The 20,362-nt window shown below is 43.3% G+C and overlaps 1 protein-coding gene across 4 annotated transcripts in view; it reads right to left on the bottom strand.

The window, feature by feature from the left end:
• Positions 1-20,362, bottom strand: part of RHBDL2 (rhomboid like 2) — a 63,978-nt gene that overhangs the window by 7,500 nt on the left and 36,116 nt on the right. For all 4 annotated transcript variants that reach the window (XM_066269589.1, XM_066269588.1, XM_066269591.1 and 1 more), the window contains 3 exons: positions 15,862-15,974; positions 5,812-5,912; positions 2,933-2,993 (listed from right to left, as the gene is read on the bottom strand). In XM_066269589.1, the coding sequence (XP_066125686.1) occupies positions 2,933-2,993; positions 5,812-5,912; positions 15,862-15,974 (275 nt within the window). The remainder of the gene's footprint in view (positions 1-2,932; positions 2,994-5,811; positions 5,913-15,861; positions 15,975-20,362) is intronic.

Raw genomic sequence — 20,362 nt, 5'->3', positions numbered from 1 at the left:
AGAAGGAGGAGAAAAAAGAGAGAAGAGAAGCCAGGATGGCAGGGAAAGAGAGAAGCCAGTTTGTGCAGAGAATAAGAAGCCATGTTGGCAGATGGGGAACCAGAGGTGAGGGGCAAGGGGCTTTTCCGAGCTCCACTGAGACTGGTAGGGCCCCTGATTCTAGGAAAAACTGGAGAAGATTCCCGTTTGTGGAACCAGAGAATCTGTCAGTAGCTTTGTGAGCTCTGAGTGAAAGGGAAGTTTTCCTACTGTGTGTTTGCTCGCCGGCCGGTACGAAACTTCTAGAATAAAGGAATGGCCCACCATTTTTGGCTCCACTGTTTCTTTACCATCTGCCTGAATTCAGTGAGAACCTGCATGTGAATGGCCACGATGGTGGCAGCCCCTGGCCTTGTATTGGAGAAACCCTGTGCATGAGGACAGGGTTTTTACTTCAACATTGAAGAGTATTCAAAAAGAGTACAGGCCCTGGCCGGTTGGCTCAGTGGTAGATCGTCAGTCTGGCATGCAGGAGTCCCGGCTTTGAATCCCGGCCAGGGTACACAGGAGAAGCGCCTATCTGCTTCTCCACCCCTCCCCCTCTCCTTCCTCTCTGTCTCTCTCTTCCCCTCCCACAGCAGAGGCTCCATTGGAGCAAAGATGGCCCAGGCACTGAGGATGGCTCTGTGGCCTCTGCCTCAGGCACTAGGATGGCTCTGGATGCAACAGAGCAACACCCCAGAGGGGCAGAGCATCGCTCCCTGGTGGGCATGCTGGGTGGATCCCGGTCGGGCGCATGCAGGAGTCTGTCTGACTGCCTCCCCGTTTCCAGCTTCGGAAAAATGCAAAAAAAAAAAAAAAGAGTATAAACACTATTTCCCCATCAAAGTTTGGAAGCATATTTTATAAAAGTCACTCATAATTGCCCAAAAGAAGCAAATTGAAGACCCAGGTAACCTATGTAACAACATTTTCTCTGTCAAAAGACTTGTCCCTTGGTTCGAGTTGTGACTCTTAATAACTGAGATTGTCCCTTCAGCTCCTACAGCAACTCGCCTCCCCCCAGACTTGCTGTCCTGGCTATGCTGACAACTTTCCCTCACTTCTTGGACATCTTCTGGAAAATAAAAATTAAAAAAAAAAAAAACAGTATGAACTAGACTGTAAACAAATCACTTATTTTCTCTCAGGATGAAACATTCTTTTTACAGTTAAACTATTTATAAACTAAGTCTCTTTGCTTAGAAGTAGTTGTCTCTGTCCCCAGTGTAGATAATCAAACTTTCGATACCAATTAGCAAAATCATTTTTTCTTCCTATGTGGACAGCCAGAATCTTGGGCCTTATCAAGTGTCAGTTCTGTCATGGCCCCAACGTCTGCCCTTCTTCCCATACCCTCCAAACAGATGCAGCTTCAGCTGGATCATATCTGAAAACACAAGTACCTGGCCCTGCCTTTGCTCTTGTTTTTGCAGATATAAAAAGGAGTTCTATGGCCTGACCAGGCGGTGGCACAGTGGATAGAGCATCGGACTGGGATGCTGAGAACCCAGGTTCGAGACCCCAAGGTCACCAGCTTGAGCGTGGGCTCATCTGGCTTGAGCATAGCTCACCAGCTTGGACCCAAGGTCACTGGCTCAAGCAAGGGGTTACTCGGTCTGCTGAAGGCCCACGGTCAAGGCACATATGAGAAAGCAATCAATGAACAACTAAGGTGTCAAAAACGAAAAACTGATGATTGATGCTTCTCATCTCTCCGTTCTTGTCTGTCTGTCCCTATCTATCCCTCTCTCTGACTCTATCTCTGTCCCTGTATTAAAAAAAAAAAGAAAAAAAGGAGATCTATGGACAGTAGTAACTTCACAGGGTAATCATCATAAATTCCTAACTGGGCAGGTAGGTCATGATGGCTAGTCATACCCCAAGCCTATAACTTCTTTAGTGAAAGGTTTTCCACCAGCCTCATCCATTGTTCTTGAGCACCTAGGTTCACACATCTTTGAAATGCTAGACTACCCCAGAAGAGGGCATTACCCTCAAGAGAGCACGTAATCTGGCTATCCTGAAGCCCAGTCCCCACCTGGCTTTCTCCAGTCTTCCTTACATCCTCACTTTAATTTCAAATGCATAAAAGAAGCTACCGAACTATTCTTTTCCCAACCGTTTGGAATCGTGCTCCCTGGCATGTCATTACTTTGGCTCAAATAAACTCGGGAAAATTCTCTACAAGTTTGGACATTCTTACATTGACATGTTGTTCTACCCTTTGTGGCCTGACACTGCCCAAAACCTACCCTGGCTTTTAGACTGAACTGAAATCCCACCTCCTCTCCTCCAGATTGAATAATTTTTCCTAAATTCCTTTAGCATGTAATTCTCTACTGTAATTTCTGGAGCCGTCACAGCCATGTCAATCATCCTCCTGGTACCCTGAACTTTCAATTCCTTCTTCTCCACTCTCTATTTTAAGACTCAGCCACTATTCCATGCTTATACCCTAGATCAGTTTTTTTTTTAATAATCTGGAAATTTATAAATTAAGGAAGGAAAGAGATAGCCGTGGTTTTCAAGCTTTCCCTTTCCAGAAAAAAAAATATTATATACAGAATTCAATGTATGAACAAAAAAAATAATCCAGTATATAAAACATAATTGAAGCTATTGTGGTTGAACTGGATGAAGCCTAGAGTCTACTTTTTTTACTTCCCTCACTTCAGAAAAAAAGCCCAAAGCAAAAACCACGTGCCTGAGGCCCCTCTAAGAACTCTGGTGAGCATCCAGGAAAACCCTGCCATTTACACCTGTTCGCTTAGGACTAAGAAGCTGACGATTTTCTGACTCTAGACTAGCAATCATCTTACTTGTTAGTGGGTAGGAAATGTGAGGAGACCAGACCTTCTAAAGGATGAACCAATAAAATGGAAGGTGTGAAGAGTTCACAAAACAAACTTACTTATAAAGATGATGATCAGTAGTCTGACAATTCCAAAGGCAGGAATCATTTCTCGAAAATTCTTGCAAAGAGATAATAATAAGATCAGCTCTCTATTGGCAAATGAAACCTCAAATGTACTCTCTTTTCATCTTCTTTTTCATTTAGAATAAAGTTTGAATATCAAATATTTGCAAAACAAAGCACTGGTATAATAGCCCAATTTTCAAATATATTTGAAAAGTATAACTCAAGTACACTTTGGAAAACAAAATTGAAATGTGCCATTTAACTCCATGATATAAACTAGACATGATTCTATTATCAGGAAATGATCTAAATATGAATAATATAAAATCAACATTTAATATGAGCTAGAGAGAGAGAGAGAGATGCTGTCAAACTAAGTCTGATAAAATATTTCCAAGTTTTTTTTATTAATATTCATTTGATACTTCTTTATCCTCTTTCTGAGTAGGAGTTACAAAAGAACTAAAATTTGAGTTTTTCCTCATTTTTTTAAAGATAATTTCAAAAAATTTTAAATGTTGAATAAAAAAAACACATCTCAGTTCAGCTTGCAATAACTTCACATGTTACTAAAGAACAAGTCAAAAAAACATTGCCACTTTAATTTGAGTGACATCTCCATTCCTTTTAAAGTTATTTACTCTCATCCCAAGTTATTTACTCTCTCAGTAAACTTTAAGTTGATAAGTAAAGATGCTAGAATAGCCATGTTTATTCTAAATAATTTCCAAACTGTTTATAATAATTTATATAACGGTCCAGTACACACCTAAATCAAACAGTATTATTACACATGATACATTCTGAAATTTTTTTTTCACTTCTTTTTTTTTTTTTTGGCTTAATTTTTTACAACCCTTAAACTGAGTTCACAGCCAGTAATGGGTTGTAATCTAAAGTCTGAAAAATATTTTTCTAAATGGCTTCTATTTTTGGAACAGTTTTATAATTGCTTCATATTTTTCCTCCTACCGTATTTTTAAAGTATAGAAATATAAGTAAAATATAAATACTTTATATTTTAAAGTATACCTACATGGTTAAAGGGTTAAGAACCAGACAGGATGTTAACCTGTTTTAAAAAGTGGTTGACATTCTCACATACTATATCATAGAAATGTAAAATAGTATGCAAACTTTGGAGGACGATTTGGCATTGAAATCCACTTCTAGGGAATTATCCTACAAAAATAAATCACAGAAATGCAAAAAAGATAAATGTAAAAGAACATTCTTTTTGTTTGTTTGTTTTTTTATATTTTTCTGAAGCTGGAAACGGGGAGAGACAGTCAGACAGACTCCCGCATGCGCCCGACCGGGATCCACCCGGCACGCCCACCAGGGGCGATGCTCTGCCCACCAGGGGGCGATGCTCTGCCCCTCCGGGGCGTCACTCTGCCGAGACCAGAGCCACTCTAGCGCCTGGGGCAGAGGCCAAGGAGCCATCCCCAGCGCCCAGGCCATCTTTGCTCCAATGGAGCCTTGGCTGCAGGAGGGGAAGAGAGAGACAGAGAGGAAGGGGGGGGGGAGAAGCAAATGGGCGCTTCTCCTGTGTGCCCTGGCCAGGAATCGAACCCGGGTCCCCCGCACGCCAGGCCGACGCTCTACCACTGAGCCAACCGGCCAGGGCCTAAAAGAACGTTCTTTACAGCATTATTTGTAAATGTAAAAAGCTGGAATCACGCCATATTTTTTTTTCAATGAAAGATTAAATAAATCAGGATGCAGCTCCATAGAGGGTGCTGTGGAGCACCTAAAACGATTGAGGTAGATTTCTGTGTACCGACATGGGTAGATAGATGGTCAAGATACTCCATATTAAGATGCACGGCTATGGCCAGTTGGTTCATTGGTAGAGCATCAGCCAGTGTGTGGATGTCCCAGGTTTGATTCCCAGTCAGGGTACACAGGAGAAACAACCATCTGCTTCTCTACCCCTCTCCCTCCCCCCTTCTTTCTCTCTCTCTCTTCCCCTCCTACAGCCATGGTTCAATTGGTTCCAGTGAGTTGGCCCCTGGTGCTGAGGATGGTTTTGTGGCCTCCCTGTCAGGCTCTGAAAAGAGCTTGGTTGCTGAGCAACAATGGCCCCACATAGGCAGAGCATCACATCATAGTGGGCTTGCCAGGGAGACCTCAGTCGTGCTGTATGCAGGAGTCTGTCTCTCTGTCTCCTCTCCTCTTGCTTAAAAAAAAAAAAAAAAAAGATGCAGAACACTATAAGGGAGGTTTCATTTTTGTAGTATTAAACTGGTAGGATTTAAATACATAATAGAAGATCTGAAAGGATGTATATCAAACTGTTAACATTATATTGAAGATTTTGACTTTCTATTTTTTAATTTAAAATTCTATTTAGTATTCAATACTTTTGATATCAGGAAAAATAAAGACAAAACATGAAAGGAAAACTCTGATCGTCAAAAGGAAGATGAGTGCTCAGTAAATAACGATAAACGAAGATTCCCTAAACCAAATACCAACTATTATTTTTTTAAAAGGGGGTGCATAGCCTGACCAGGCAGTGGCGCAGTGGATAGAGCGTCGGACTGGGATGCGGAAGTACCCAGGTTCGAGACCCCAGAGGTCGCGCGCGGGCTCATCTGGCTTGAGCAAAGAGCTCGCCAGCTTGGACCCAAGGTCGCTGGCTCCAGCAGGGGGTTACTCGGTCTGCTGAAGGCCCGCGGTCAGGGCACGTGTGAGAAAGCAATCAATGAACAACTAAGAAGTCGCAACGTGCAACTGATGATTGATGCTTCTCATCTCTCTCTGTTCCTGTCTGTCTGTCCCTGTCTATCTCTGCCTCTGTAAAAAAAAAAAAAAAAAAAAAAAAAAAAAAAGGGGTGCATAAATTCCATTCCCAAAGTTCTTACCACTAGAACATTCATAAAATAGCCTCCCATCAAAGCGTAGACTCCTCCTGAAGCACCCACTAAATATTTGAGTGGGTCAAAGATGGAGCTGGCAAGGGATCCTAAAGAAATAAAGCACAAAGGATCAGGCATGGCTGTAAGAATCATGAAAGAGAAATCTTCCTAATCTAAGGTAAAAGTGTGGGAAGTTTGGGCCATTATCATATTACCAAACAACTTATTCACTTTGTCCCTCCATACTATAAAACAATAGCTATGTGGCTAACTACCTCAATTGTTCTGAAACACTGAATGTTCAATATGAAGAGAGAACAACAGTGATAAAGCAGACTCAGGAGCCAGAATTACCAGCTGTGTGACTTGAGCACATTTCTTAACCTCTATGTGCCTAATTTCCCTACCTAAAAATGGGGTATTAATAGAACTTACCTCAATGGGTTGTTGGAGGAAGTGAATGAGTTGATATGTGCATCATACTTAGAACACTGCCTGACATGTATTATATACTTGTTATTGTTTCAAAATACCTTATTTGTTTAGCAAAAACTATCAAAATACCTGAGACATAAAAAAAACCCCAAAAACTGAGACATGCCATCATTTTATTATCTAATCTAGCTTTCTCATAGAGTCAAGATGTGGTCTCAAATTCCTTCTCAACATACCATTCAATCAGATCCACCATGCAAGATGACATCTATTTGCTAACCCAATCTTAGATCGCCTAAAACAAAACAAAACAAAACCAAAAACAAAAACAAAAAAAAAAAACACACAAAAAACAGCCTGACCAGGCAGGGCGCAGTGGATAGAGCGTTGGATTGGGATGCAGAGGACCCAGGTTCGAGACCCAGAGGTCACCAGTTTGAGCACGGGCTCATCTGATTTGAGGAAAAGCCCACCAGTTTGAACCCAAGGTCGCTGGCTCCAGCAAGGGGTTACTCGGTCTGCTGAAGGCCCACGGTCAAGGCACATATGAGAAAGCAATCAATGAACAACTAAGGTGTTGCAACGCGCAATGAAAAACTAATGATTGATGCTTCTCATCTCTCTCCATTCCTGTCTGTCTGTCCCTGTCTATCCCTCTCTCTGACTCACTCTCTGTCTCTGTAAAAAATATAAATAAAAAAATCTTTCCTTACCATAAAGTAAAAATAAAATTAAAAAACAAAACAAACAAACAAAAAACTACCTCATGCCAACTCTTTTTTATTTATTTATTTATTTTTTACAGAGACAGAGAGTGAGTCAGAGAGAGGGATAGATAGGGACAGACAGGCAGGAACGGAGAGAGATGAGAAGCATCAATCATTAGTTTTTCATTGCACGTTGCAACACCTTAGTTGTTCATTGATTGCTTTCTCATATGTGCCTTGACCGCGGGCCTTCAGCAGACCGAGTAACCTCTTGCTGGAGCCAGCGACCTTGGGTTCAAGCTGGTGAGTTTTTGCTCAAACCAGATGAGCCCGTGCTCAAACTGGTGACCTCTGGGTCTCGAACCTGGGTCCTCTGCATCCCAATCCAACGCTCTATCCACTGCGCCCTGCCTGGTCAGGCCAACTCTTAAGATATTCTCTCTATGCTAGTGGTTCTATTATTTGGTCTCTTGTTTTTGAGGCCCCCTTTCATTCCTTAGGATCCCGTATAATACCTACCTTGTGCAAGAAAGACAAAGTGTCTGACCTTAAGAATCTTACAAATGGATGACCAATTATAAAATGCAGACTGTACCAACTACTATGCCTTCTTTAATCTAATAAATTTGCTAAAGAAACACCTAGGAAGGAATGACTTTCTCAGCAGAAAGGTGGAGGCCCACTGCTCTGAGAAGGATATAGCTTTTTGATTAAATGCTGAAGAACCTTTAAATTTAGAACAGGGAAAACAAAGGAGAAGAAGGTATTCAGGATGTAGGAATCTGGAAAGGCAAAGACAGAAACAAAGGTCTGTGGATGACTAAAGATTAGTGATAAGCAGTTCAGTGGTTCTAAACTTATAGATGAGGGTAGATTATATGGTAACTTATATCTCATCTTAATCATATGAGAAATTTATTTTTTCCCTGACTGGTGGTAGCACAGTGGGTAGAGCATTGATCTGGGATGCTGAGGCCCCAGGTTTGAAACCCCAAGGTGGCCAGCTTGAGCGCAGACTCACCAGCTTGAGCATGGCGTCACCGTCTTGAGCGTGGGATCATGGCCATGATCCCATCGTCACTGACTTGAGCCCAAAAGGTTGCTGGCTTGAAGCCCAAGGTTGCTAACTTGAGCCCAACATCACTGGCTTGCGCAAGGGGTCACTGGCTCAGCGGGAGCCTTCCGTTCAAGGCACGTATGAGAAGCAATCAATGAACAACTAAAAGTGACACACACAATTACAAGTTGATACTTCTTATCTCTCTCCCTGTCTGTCTGTCTCTTTCTTTCTCTCTGCCCCCTCTCTCTCACTAGATATATATCAGGGGTCCCCAAATTATGGCCCACGGGCCGCATGCGGCCCCCTGAGGCCATTTATCCACCCCTGTCACACTTCCGGGAGGGGCACCTCTTTCATTGGTGGTCAGTGAGAGGAGCACAGGATGCATCGGATACTGTATGTGGAGTACTGGAGTACTGTATGTGGAGTACTGGAGTACTGTATGTGGCGGCACCACAAAGCGCAGCATCGCTGACATACAGCTCTACTTCCGGTGACACGGAACGCATGCCTCACGGCTCCGAAAGCACGTCATATCACTTGTTACAGCTAGCAGTGACAAATATGGAACCAGACATTGACCATCTCATTAGTCAAAAGCAGGCCTATAGTTCCCATTGAAATACTGGTCAGTTTGTTCATGGTTTTTTTTGTCCCTCCAACGGTCTGAGGGACAGTGAACTGGCACCCTGTGTAAAAAGTTTGGGGACCCCTGATATATAGATATAAACTACATATACAGATGTTCACTTCTGATCATGATGGAGTCCAAAGAATAAGATTTACCCTCCCATCTGAAATAGCTGAAAGCAATGAACAAAAAATATGAACAATGGTCTTCAAGATACTGGACATCAGATAAAGGACAGTGAACCCTGAGAGACACAAAGTAAATGAGATGAGTTGTCTGATTACCCAGCGGACTGCCTTACGAGAGATTACAGGCCTCGGTGCATTGGAGGGGGAACCTGGGTAAATATCAGTACATTTTAAATTAATGAAATAAATACATGCTATAACATGATAAATGATGAAAACATGCTAAGTAAAAAAAGACCACATGTTATTGGATTCCATTTGTGTGACATGCCCAGAATGGGCAGATCTAAAGACACAGAAAATAGATTTAGTGGTTGCCTAAGGCTGGAGAAGGGATGTAAGGTGAGGAGTAGGGTGTGACTGCTAATGGGCACAGGGTTTCTGTGAGGAACAAAATTGTTCTAAAATTAGACTTTGATGATGGGTACATAACCCTGTGAATTAGCTTAAAAAAAAAACCAACCCATATAATTATACACTTTAAATGGGTGGATTATATGGTAACTTATATCTCAGTAAAACTATTTTAAAAGTTTGGCAGTTTCTTAAAAGTTAACCACACACTATGACAGGATACGACCATTCTATTCCTAAGTATTTACCCAAGAGAAATTAAAACATTTGTCTACACCAAGACTTGTACACTGATTTTCATAGTCACTTCATTTGTAATAGCCCCAAACTGAAAAACAACCCAACTGCCCAATAACAGGAGAATGAATAAACAAAATGTGGTACATCCATACAATGAAAGATATGCAGCAATAAAAAGCAATCAACTATTGCCTAACTGGTGGTGGCACAGCGGATAAAGCATCAACCCAGAACACTGAGGTCCCTGGTTGGAAACCCCTAGGTCACTGGCTTGAACACAAGCTCATCCACTTTAGTGCAGGCTCATTGATTTGTGCACAGGATCTTCAGCATGATCCCAAGATCACCAGCTTGAGCCAAGGTCACTGGCTTGAGCAAGGGGTCACTGGTTCGGCTTGAGCCCCCCAGTCAAGGCCCATATGAGAAGGCAATCAATGAACAGCTAAAGTGCTGCAACTCTCTCTCTCTCAATATTTTTTAAAAAGACAATGGGTAGGAGGGAAATTTTGGAGATGATGGACATGTTTATGGCATAGAGCAGTGGTCCCCAACCCCCAGGCTGAGGACTGGTACCGGTCCGTGGGCCATTTGGTACCGGTCCGCAGAGAAAGAATAACTTACATTATTTCCATTTTATTTATATTTAAGTCTGAACGATGTTTTATTTTTTTAAAATGACCAGATTCCCTCTGTTACATCCGTCTAAGACTCACTCTTGACACTTGTCTCGGTCACGTGATATATTTATCTGTCCCACCCTAAAGGCTGGTCCGTGAAAATATTTTCTGACATTAAACCAGTCTGTGGCCCAAAAAAGGTTGGGAACCACTGGCATAGAGTGTGGTCACAGTTTTACAGGTGTGTACTTATCTCCAAATTTATCCAGTTGTATACATTCAATATATACAGTTTTTGTATGGCAATCATACCTCAAAAAAAAAAAGATTTTTAAAAAGCCACATCAAGTCTTCCTCTAACCTCCTCAGGTATAATTTATTTTTTGAATATTATTAAAGAAGTTCACTATTCAAAAAAGAAAAGAAAGGCAATGGGCCCCAGCAGTGGAGGGTAACTTAGAGCAATCTTGGGCATTTCAACTTTCTTCTGGCTACTGAAAGTGGTGTAGGAAGGGGATAACATGACCTACTCTGTGTTTGAGGAGGGTGACCCGGGCAGCAGTGTGAAGGATAGACCAGAATAATAAAGAGATGCTTGCCAAGAAGTGATTGCAAAAAAATAGGCAAGGATCTGAACAGGTTGTTCTCGTTCTGTCTTCTCTGGAACTGGGGCAGAGCTGATTCCGAAATCAAGCTGTGTGGGAAGCAGGAGTGTAGATGCCGGAGCCAGGCAGGGCCTGACCATCACGGAAGATGAAGAGAAGGGGCATGCAGGGACAGCGGTAGAAGGTGGAAGAGCAGGATCCACAGGAGTCAGAGGGAAGTAGGATGGAGAACTGTCACTAAGCCTTGCCAAGTCTATCTCATGACTGCTTCCTGTTCTCCATCCCTGCTGCTCTCGGAGGCTGGCAAGGTTTTGATGGGTAAAAAAATTTCGAGCTTTGTCGTGGGTCAGATTGTGCCCGCCCCAAAAGATATGTGGAAGTCCTGAACCCCCAGCTACCTCACAAAGTGACTTTATTTGAGATGGGACTCTTGCAGATATGATTAGTTACAATGAGTTCATATTGGAGTATCATGGGCCCCTGAGCCAATGTGCCTGTGTCCTTATAAGAAGAGACAACACATGAAGGAAGAGTGCCACGTGTCAGCGGAGACAGAGATTGAAGCGCTGAGACTGGAAGGCAAGGAATGCCAAGGACTGATCGCCACCACCAAAAGCCAGGAAGAGGCAAGGAGGAAAGGTTCTCCCCCGATACTAGAAGAGGGAGCGTGGCCCTGTTGATGCCTTGACTTCCGACTTCTCCCTCCAGAACTGCGAGACAATGCAGTTCTGTTGTAAGCCATCCAGTTTGTGGTACTTTGTAATGGCAGCCCAAGGAAACTAATATAACCACAAACTGCAATATAAGTATCTTTATTTATAAATAACATGTGTATGCACTACTACACTAATATGTTTTATAAAAACACAAAAAAAGAATTTTAAAGGATGCAACATATTGATTACACAATATTTTAAAATTAATTTTACTTCATTGATAGTATTAAAGAAACTTACCAAGCCTGACTGGTGGTGGCTCAGTGGATAGAGCATCAGCCTGGGACACTGAGGTCCCAGGTTCAAAACCCAGAGTTCACTGGCTTGAGCACAGGCTCACCAGTTTGAGCATGGGATAAATGGCTTGAGTGTGGGATCATCAACATGACCCCATGGTCGCTGGCTTGAGTCCAAAGGTCACTGGCTTAAAACCCAAAATCTCTGGCATGAGTCCAAGGTTGCTGGCTTGAGCAAGGGGTCACTGGCTCAGTTTGAGCCCTTAGGCCAAGGCGTGTATGACAAGCTATAAACGGACAACTAAAGTGCCGCAACTATGAGTTGATGCTTCTCATCTCTCTCCCTTCCTGTCTCTGTCTCCCTCTCTCTCTCACTAAAAAAACAAAACAAAACAATAAACTTATCTAGCCATGAAAAGACATGGAAGAAACTTGAAACACATTTTACTAAGTGAAAGAAGCCAATATGAAAAGGCTATATACTGGCCCTGGCCGGTTGGCTCAGCGGTAGACTGTCGGCCTGGCGTGCGGGGGACCCGGGTTCGATTCCCGGCCAGGGCACACAGGAGAAGCGCCCATTTGCTTCTCCACCCCTCCGCCGCGCTTTCCTCTCTGTCTCTCTCTTCCCCTCCCGCAGCCAAGGCTCCATTGGAGCAAAGATGGCCTGGGCGCTGGGGATGGCTCCTTGGCCTCTGCCCTAGGCGCTAGAGTGGCTCTGGTCGCAACATGGCGACGCCCAGGATGGGCAGAGCATCGCCCCCTGGTGGGCAGAGCGTCGCCCCATGGTGGGTGTGCCGGGCGGATCCCGGTCGGGCGCATGCGGAAGTCTGTCTGACTGTTTCTCCCTGTTTCCAGCTTCAGAAGAATGAAAAGAAAAAACAAAAACAAACAAACAAAAAAAACCCTGGGCTTGCCTGGTCAAGGCACATATGGGAGTTGATGCTTTCTGCTCCTCCCCCTCTTCTCTCTCTCTCTCTCTCTCTCTCTCTTTCTCATCTCTAAAATGAATAAATAAATAAGTTTTAAATACACTAAAACTCAGGCTCTGGCCAGTTGGCTCAGCAGTAGAGCGTCGGCCCAATGTGTGGATGTCCCAGGTTCGATTCCCGGCCAGGGCACACAGGAGAAGTGCCATCTGCTTCTCCACCCTTCCCCCTCTCCTTCCTCTCTATCTCTTTCTTCCCCTCCTACAGCCAAGGCTCCACTGGAGCAAAGTTGGCCCAGGCATTGAGGATGGCTCCATGGCCTCTGCCTCAGGTGCTAGAATAGCTCCAGTTACAACAGAGCAATGCCCCAGATAGGCATAGCATCACTCCCTAGTGGGCATGCAGGGTGGATCCCAGTCGGGCACCTGCAGAAGTCTGTCTCTCTGCCTCCCCACTTCTCACTTAAGAAAAATACCAAAAAAAAAAAAAAAAAAAAAAAAAAAAGATGTACTAAAACTCTTCACTGAGAAATTTTAAAACAGATTAGGAAAATGTTTCCCAGCTTTTTAAGTGTGAACTTCCAAGAGTTGTTGCACCCCATTAAGACAATGGAGACAAGCTACAGGCTGAGTGAAAATATCTGTAAACTACATATTTGATAAAGGACTAGGATCTAGAAAACTAAGGAACTCTAAAAATTCAACAGGAAAAATAATCTAATTAGAAAATGGGCAAAAGACATGAACAATTTCACTGAAAAGGAGATACGACAGCAAATAGTAAATGAAAAGATGGTCAACATCATCAGCCTCTAGGGAAATGCTAATTAAAGATGAGATATCACTACCGACTTATGAGCACAGCTAAAACAAAAACTAGTGACAACACCGAATTCTAGTAAAAATGTGGAAAACTGAATCACTTATACAATAGTGGGAAGAATGTGAAATGGAATAGCCATTCTGGAAAACATTTTGGCTGGTTCTTACAAAACAAAATATGCAAATGCCATGCAACCCAGCATCTCTGCTCTGGATATTTATCCTAACATGTGAACATGAAAACTCATGTATACAAATGTTCATGGCCATTTTATTTGTAATAGCCCCAAACTGGAAACAACCCAGATACCCTGCAGTGACTGAAGGGTGGGCAGTAGTACCCCATACCATAGACTACTCAGCAATAAAAATTAATGAACTATTAAAACATGGAACAACCTACATGACTCTCCAGAGAATTATGCTGAGTGAAGAAGGCCCATCCCAAAGGCTACCTGCTGTATTCTTCCATTTATATTACATCCTTGAACTGAACAAATTACACAGAGGTGGGCAGTCAGTTTACAGTTGTATGTGAAACACAGTTTGTTCATTTATTTATTTATTTATTTATTTATTTATTTATTTATTTATTTTTGACAGAGACAGAGAGTGAGTCAGAGAGAGGGATAGACAGTGACAGAAAGACAAGAATGGAGAGATGAGAAGCATCAATCATTAGTTTTTCATTACGCGTTGCAACACCTTAGTTGTTCATTGATTGCTTTCTCATATGTGCCTTGACCACGGGCCTCCAGCAGACTGAGTAACCCCTTGCTCGAGCCAGCGACCTTGGGCTCAAGCTGGTGGGCTCTTGCTCAAACCAGATGAGCCCGCACTCAAGCTGGCGACCTCGGGGTCTCGAACCTGGGTCCTCAGCATCCCAGTCCGACGCTCTATCCACTGCACCACTGCCTGGTCAGGCTGTTTGTTCTTATATTATTATTTACTATTTGTTGTATTATTTATTTGAATTACAACTGTAAATCTACCTTTGCCCACCTCTATAGAAATAGAGAACAGGTTGCTGGTTGCCAGAGTGGGAAGAAAGAGAGTAGAGCTTGAGGTGTCGGAAATGTTTTGTACCTTGACTGTATCAATGTGGATATCCTGGTGGTGGTCCTATACTAAAGTTTTGCAAGTGTTACCATTGAGGGTAGCTGACTAAAGGCTATGTGAGACCTCTAGGTATTTATTTCTTGCAACTAAGTTGTAAATCTATAATATCTCCAAAAAAAGTTTATTTTTTAAAATGTTTTCAACAAATAAATAATGGGTGAATGAGGGTTCTAATATTTTTTGTCCACACAAGAATGAATCATCTCAGGCACGCACAATTTTAGAGATCACTGCTGTATGCTGCTAGTACCTACTCAGTCTTTAGATCCCTGTAACTATTCTCTACATATATTTTCTTGAAATTACCTTTTTTCTCTTTTTTTTAAGTTAAAAGAGAGGAGCCCTGGCCGATTGGCTCAGTGGTAGAGCGTCGGCCTGGCGTGCAGAAGTCCGGGTTCGATTCCCGGCCAGGGCACACAGGAGAAGCGCCCATCTGCTTCTCCACCCCTCCCCCTCTCCTTCCTCTCTGTCTCTCTCTTCCCCTCCCGCAGCCGAGGCTCCATTGGAGCAAAGATGGCCCGGGCGCTGGGGATGGCTCCTTGGCCGCTGCCCCAGGCGCTAGAGTGGCTCTGGTCGCGGCAGAGCGACGCCCCGGAGGGGCAGAGCATCTTCCCCTGGTGGGCAGAGCGTCACCCCCTGGTGGGCGTGCCAGGTGGGTCCCGGTCGGGCGCATGCGGGAGTCTGTCTGACTGTCTCTCCCCGTTTCTAGCTTCAGAAAAATACAAATAATAATAATAATAATAATAAATAAATAAATAAAAAGAGAGGAGAGGAGATAGAGACAGACCCCCACATGTGCCCCAACCAGGATTCACCTGGCAACCCCCATCTGGAGCCATGCATGAATCAATCGGGCTATCCTCAGCACCTGAGGCTGACACTCGGACCAACCAAGCTATCCCCAGCGCCCAGGGCCGACGCTCAAACCAGTCGAGCCACTGGCTGCAAGAGGAAAAGAGAAAGAGAAAGGGGAGAGGGAGAAGGAGAGAAGCATGTGTGCCCTGACCAGGGATTGAACCTGGGACATTCGCATGTTGAGACTATCCACTGAGCCAGCCGATCAGGAGCCGAGGTTATCTTTCTTAAATGCAAATTTGATCATGTTACTTCCCAAAATCTTGACTCTGATACATGAGGACCTTCACGATCTGGCTTTAGGCCTTTACTCACTGGATGCACCTGGGCACCAAACTACTGGCAGTTTCCAACTGTGCAAAACTCTGTGCAATACCAGAGGGTAGGCTTATCTTAGCTCCACTATTTCTAATTCACTGATCTCCATTTCTTATCAGGTTTCCTAGCACATATTAGGAGGACAGTACATCTTAAAGAAGAAGCCCATTACCACAGTTTACTATCTTTGTTTCGTTGTTGATTCTGTGTTGACCTCAGAACACTAACCTGCAATGACTCCTGCCAGGTACACCAGCCCCACTCGGAGGCCTTTGTGGACCATTTCCAAGGGAATACCCAAAATGAGCTGCATAATAAGATTCCCCACGATGTGCTGAACTCTGCAGAGACAAACACAGTTGTCAAATATTATAACTGACCCAGGTAGTTATTTCCTTGGGAGATTAATAGACATTGAGGTGGTGTTTCTAGTTAAGGATTTGCTTAACTCAAATTCCATCTTCTAATTTTTTAAGCAGGTAAAAGGCCATTTTAGAAGTATGCATTTGCCTGACCTGTGGTGGTGCAGTGGATAAAGCATCGACCTGGAAATGCTGAGGTCACCGGTTTGAAACCCTGGGCTTGCCTGGTCAAGGCACATATGGGAGTTGATGCTTCCAGCTCCTCCCCCCCTTCTCTCTCTGTTTCTCCCCTCTCTCTCTCTCTCTCTCTCTCTCTGTCTCTCCCTCTCCTCTAAAAAAAAAAAGAATAAATAGAAGTATGCATTTATTTTAATAAGGTTTTTTATTTCTTTTTTTAGGTGAGAAGAGGGAAGATAGAGAGACAGACTTCTGCGTACGCCCCAACCAGGATCTAGCCAGCAACCCCATCTGGGGGCAATGTATAAATTCTGTTTTATAACAGTTACTGAAAACATCAGAGAGCAATGAGGTCAGCCTAAGGAACATAAAAGTGAAATTAGGTTTTGATGACAATTGCCAACTACTGTCAGCTTCAGCATCTGATTTTATCAAGGTTGTACAGTGTTTGGAAAATCCTAATTCACTCACATGGAGTTTAAATTTCAATAGATTTTTAAACAACTTGTCTTGTGATCTCAGAATATTCTTTAATAAAACAGAGATGCCAAGAGGAACCTCTTTAAAAAGGTCTATATTAAAAAGTTTTTTTTAAATGCTTAAGAGTGGTCCTGGCCGGTTGGCTCAGTGATAGAGCAGTTGGCCTGGTGTGTGGATGTCTTAGGTTCAATTCCCAGTCAGGGCACACAGGAGGGCTTCTCCACCCCTCCCCTACTTGCGTGTCTCTCTCTCTCTCTCTCTCTCTCTCTCTCTCTCCCTCTCTCTCTCCTCCTGCAATCATGGCTCAACTGGAACAAGTTGGCCCCGGGCACAGAGGATGGCTCCATGACCTCCACCTCAGACACTAAGAAGTGTTCAGTTGCTGAGCAATGGAGTGATACCCCAGATGGGCAGAGCATTGCCCCCTAGTGGCCTTGCCAGGTGGATCCCGATCTGGGCGCATGTGGGAGTCTGTCCCTGACTCCCCTCCTCTCACTGAATTAAAAAAAAAAGTGCTCTGGCTGGTTAGCTCAGTCACTTGAGAGTGTCATCCCAAAACAACAAGGTTGTGGGTTCAATCCTTGGTCAGGACACACGTGGGAAGCAGCCGATGAGTGCACAACTGAGTGGAACAACAAATGAATGCTTCCCTTCCCCCTCCCTCCTCTCTCCCTTCCTCTCTCTGTCTCTCTGAAAATAGAAAAGAAATTAAAAAAAAAAAAGCTTAAGCCTGACCAGGTGGTGGCGTAGTGGATAGAGCGTTGGACTGAGATATGGAGGACCCGGGTTCAAGACCCTGAGGTCGCCAGCTTGAACGCGGGCTCATCTGGCTTGAGCAAAAAGCTCATCAATTTGGACCCAAGGTCACTGGCTTGGGTTACTCGTTCTGCTGAGGGTCCATAGTCAAGGCACAATGTGAGAAAGCAATCAATGGACAACTAAGATGTCGCAACAAAAAACTGATAATTGATGCTTCTCATCTCTCACCGTTCCTATCTGTCTGTCCCTATCTATCCCTCTCTCTGACTCTCTCTGTCCCTGTAAAAAAAAAAAAAGAAAAAAAAAAAAGAAAGAAAAAGAAAGTTTAAGAGAATGGGGGAAAAATGTTTACCTAGTAACATTAGCTAAGTTGGTATATCCCATGTACTACAATTTAGCATCTAACATATTTGAGTACAGGTGTTTTTTATTATAGTTTTTATAGGTTTAAATATTTTAAAATAAAATCCATATTATTGTGCTGTCAAACCCCATTAGTATCTCTGGAGACTCTCTGAATGTAATTTGGTAAATTCTCACATTAGAGCAGTACTCCGTTTAGTTGGTATGTAGCACGATGCTTTATTTTTATTTTTAAGATTTCAGGTTAAACCAAAAAGTTAAAAACAAAACAGGTGTTGAATCTTCCACAAAGTGCAACAGCTTTCATATTAGTTTTAGGGACTGTGTTTTACATTCTAATTTATTTAACAAATATCCAGCAGACCTTTAAAGAGGTTCTCTGAGCATAGCTGGCCGAACAGATTACTTACCTTTATGGCCGTATGCACACCCAGCCACAACTATCACTGTCCAAGCCATTTTCAAAGACATATGGGAGGTAATGCAATTCAGCACAGAATTGTCTAGCAAGGACAGTTACATTAGTCTTACGGAGACCTCAGGCATAGAGGGGACTTGGAAATATATGCACTTTGTGAGTCTGAACAAGATCAAAGAAAGCCAGCCAATCCTGTCCTCCAGTAATTGCTAGAAGACAAGGTGACCAATAGCACGAAAACCCCAGTGAATCACCCCAAGCTCTCTTTCTTCTCAACATCAAGAGTAGAAGAGGTAGAAAGATGAAATCCTGTCATATTTCCAAAATAGAAATATTAGTTTTTTTCCCAAATTTTATCCAACCTTTAAGATCCAACTTGAATCCAAGTCATGTGTAAAGCCACCCCATTCTGATCTTCCTCTCTTTCTGTTTATATCACTATCGCTTATCTAACACCCATTTCTTATCCTTTCTCTACCTCCTCTAGTGAGGCTGGCAGAGCTAATGTTGACTTTTCCACCTCTCTTAGTTAGGGACACTTCTTTCTGGCCACTGAGATGCAAGTAAAAGCAGCACTTCCAGGAGGATTAAGTGCACTTCCGTCCTGGCCCTGGAGGGGTGCTCAGTAGGTTAGGGCGTCGTCTGGATACGCCAAGGTTGCTGGTTCCATCCCTGGTCAAGGCATATACAAGAATCAACCAGTGATGGCATGAATAACTAAAACAAGTCTATGTCTCTCTCTCTCTCTCTCTCTCTCTCTCTCTGTCCCTCCCCCAACTCTAAAATAAATAAATTAAAAACAATAAAATAAAAGAGCACTTCTGTTTTGACAAAAGGGATGACATCACCAGTACCTGGTATTACCTCTTTACTCTCCCTGCTTTGAATGGAGCTACAGCAGACAACTTGCAACATGACAGAAAGACCGAGGAAAAAGCAGAGGTGCCAGCACAAGACCAAGAGTCCTGGCTTCATTAAACTGATGGACCAACCACCTACCTCTGGGCTTCTTATATGGGAAAAAAATTGATCCCCATTTTTTTAAGTCCTTGTTAGATTTTTGTTGTTGTTTATGTTACTTGCATATAAAAGCATTCCTAATTTATGCAACTCTATATGTGACATGTCCTACATAGCCTTGCAAGTTCTTTTTGAGTGCCTTAGTATGTGTCAGGCACTATAAAAATGATTACTATTGTCTGACTTAATCACAGCAACCTTATGAGGTACTCTTACCCCATTTTACAGATGTGGAAACTGAGGCACAAAGAAATTAAGTAACTATTGTATACTATAATACTATACTGTCTTGCATTACTAGTTGACTGTTCCTTCCTCTGTCACTTTAAAGTCCTTTAGTGCAGAAGCCACATTTGCTCAGAACTACTTGTTAAATGGAAAACCAGAGTGTGGGAGTGTCCAAAAAAACTGGGCAATGATGATTTTGTCCCTGATTTATCAAGGCTCTGAACCCTGTGTCCTGCCATGGATGCCTAGTTACCCACAGGCCAGGGTAGTCCTTCAAGGTTCAGGGCTATAAGAGATCCCTTAGCCAAAAGTGACCTCATCTGAACCCCCAGGAGTCCACCAGAGAGGTGGGGCCAGTAGCATGCTGTTCACTGTCTGCAGTGGACAGGGTGAATCACGGATTCTGAGCGAGGTCATAGAAGGCTCTTAATATTTAAGAAACTATAAGCCAGCCTGACCAGGCAGTGGTGCAGTGGATAGAGGGTCGATGTGGGACACTGAGGACCAAGGTTCAAAACCCTGAGATCGCCAGCTTGAGTACAAGCTCATCTGGCTTGAGCATGGGCTCACCAGCTTGAGCTCAGGGTCACTGGCTTGAACATGTGATCATAGACATGACCCCATGGTCACTGGTTTGAGCCCAAAGGTTGCTGGCTTGAAGCCCAAGGTCACTGGCTTGAGCCCAAGGTTGCTGGCTTAAGCAAGGAGTCACTTGCTCTGCTGGAGCTTCCCCAATCAAGGCACATACAGGAAAGCAAGCAATGAACAACTAAGGCGCCGCAACTATGAGTGATGCTTCTCATCTCTTTCCCTCCCTGTCTGTCTGTTCCTATCTCCTCTCTGCCTTTCTGTCTCTGTCTCTCCCTTGCATGCGCAAAAAAAGAAAAGAAACTATAAACTAAACTGAAAGGCAGTACTGCAT

Source organism: Saccopteryx bilineata, chromosome 3 (genome assembly GCF_036850765.1).
Source record: "Saccopteryx bilineata isolate mSacBil1 chromosome 3, mSacBil1_pri_phased_curated, whole genome shotgun sequence".
Classification (NCBI taxonomy): Eukaryota; Metazoa; Chordata; class Mammalia; order Chiroptera; family Emballonuridae; genus Saccopteryx; species Saccopteryx bilineata.
Note: the sequence above shows the minus strand (reverse complement) of the source record. Positions and strands in the feature narration are given on the sequence as shown.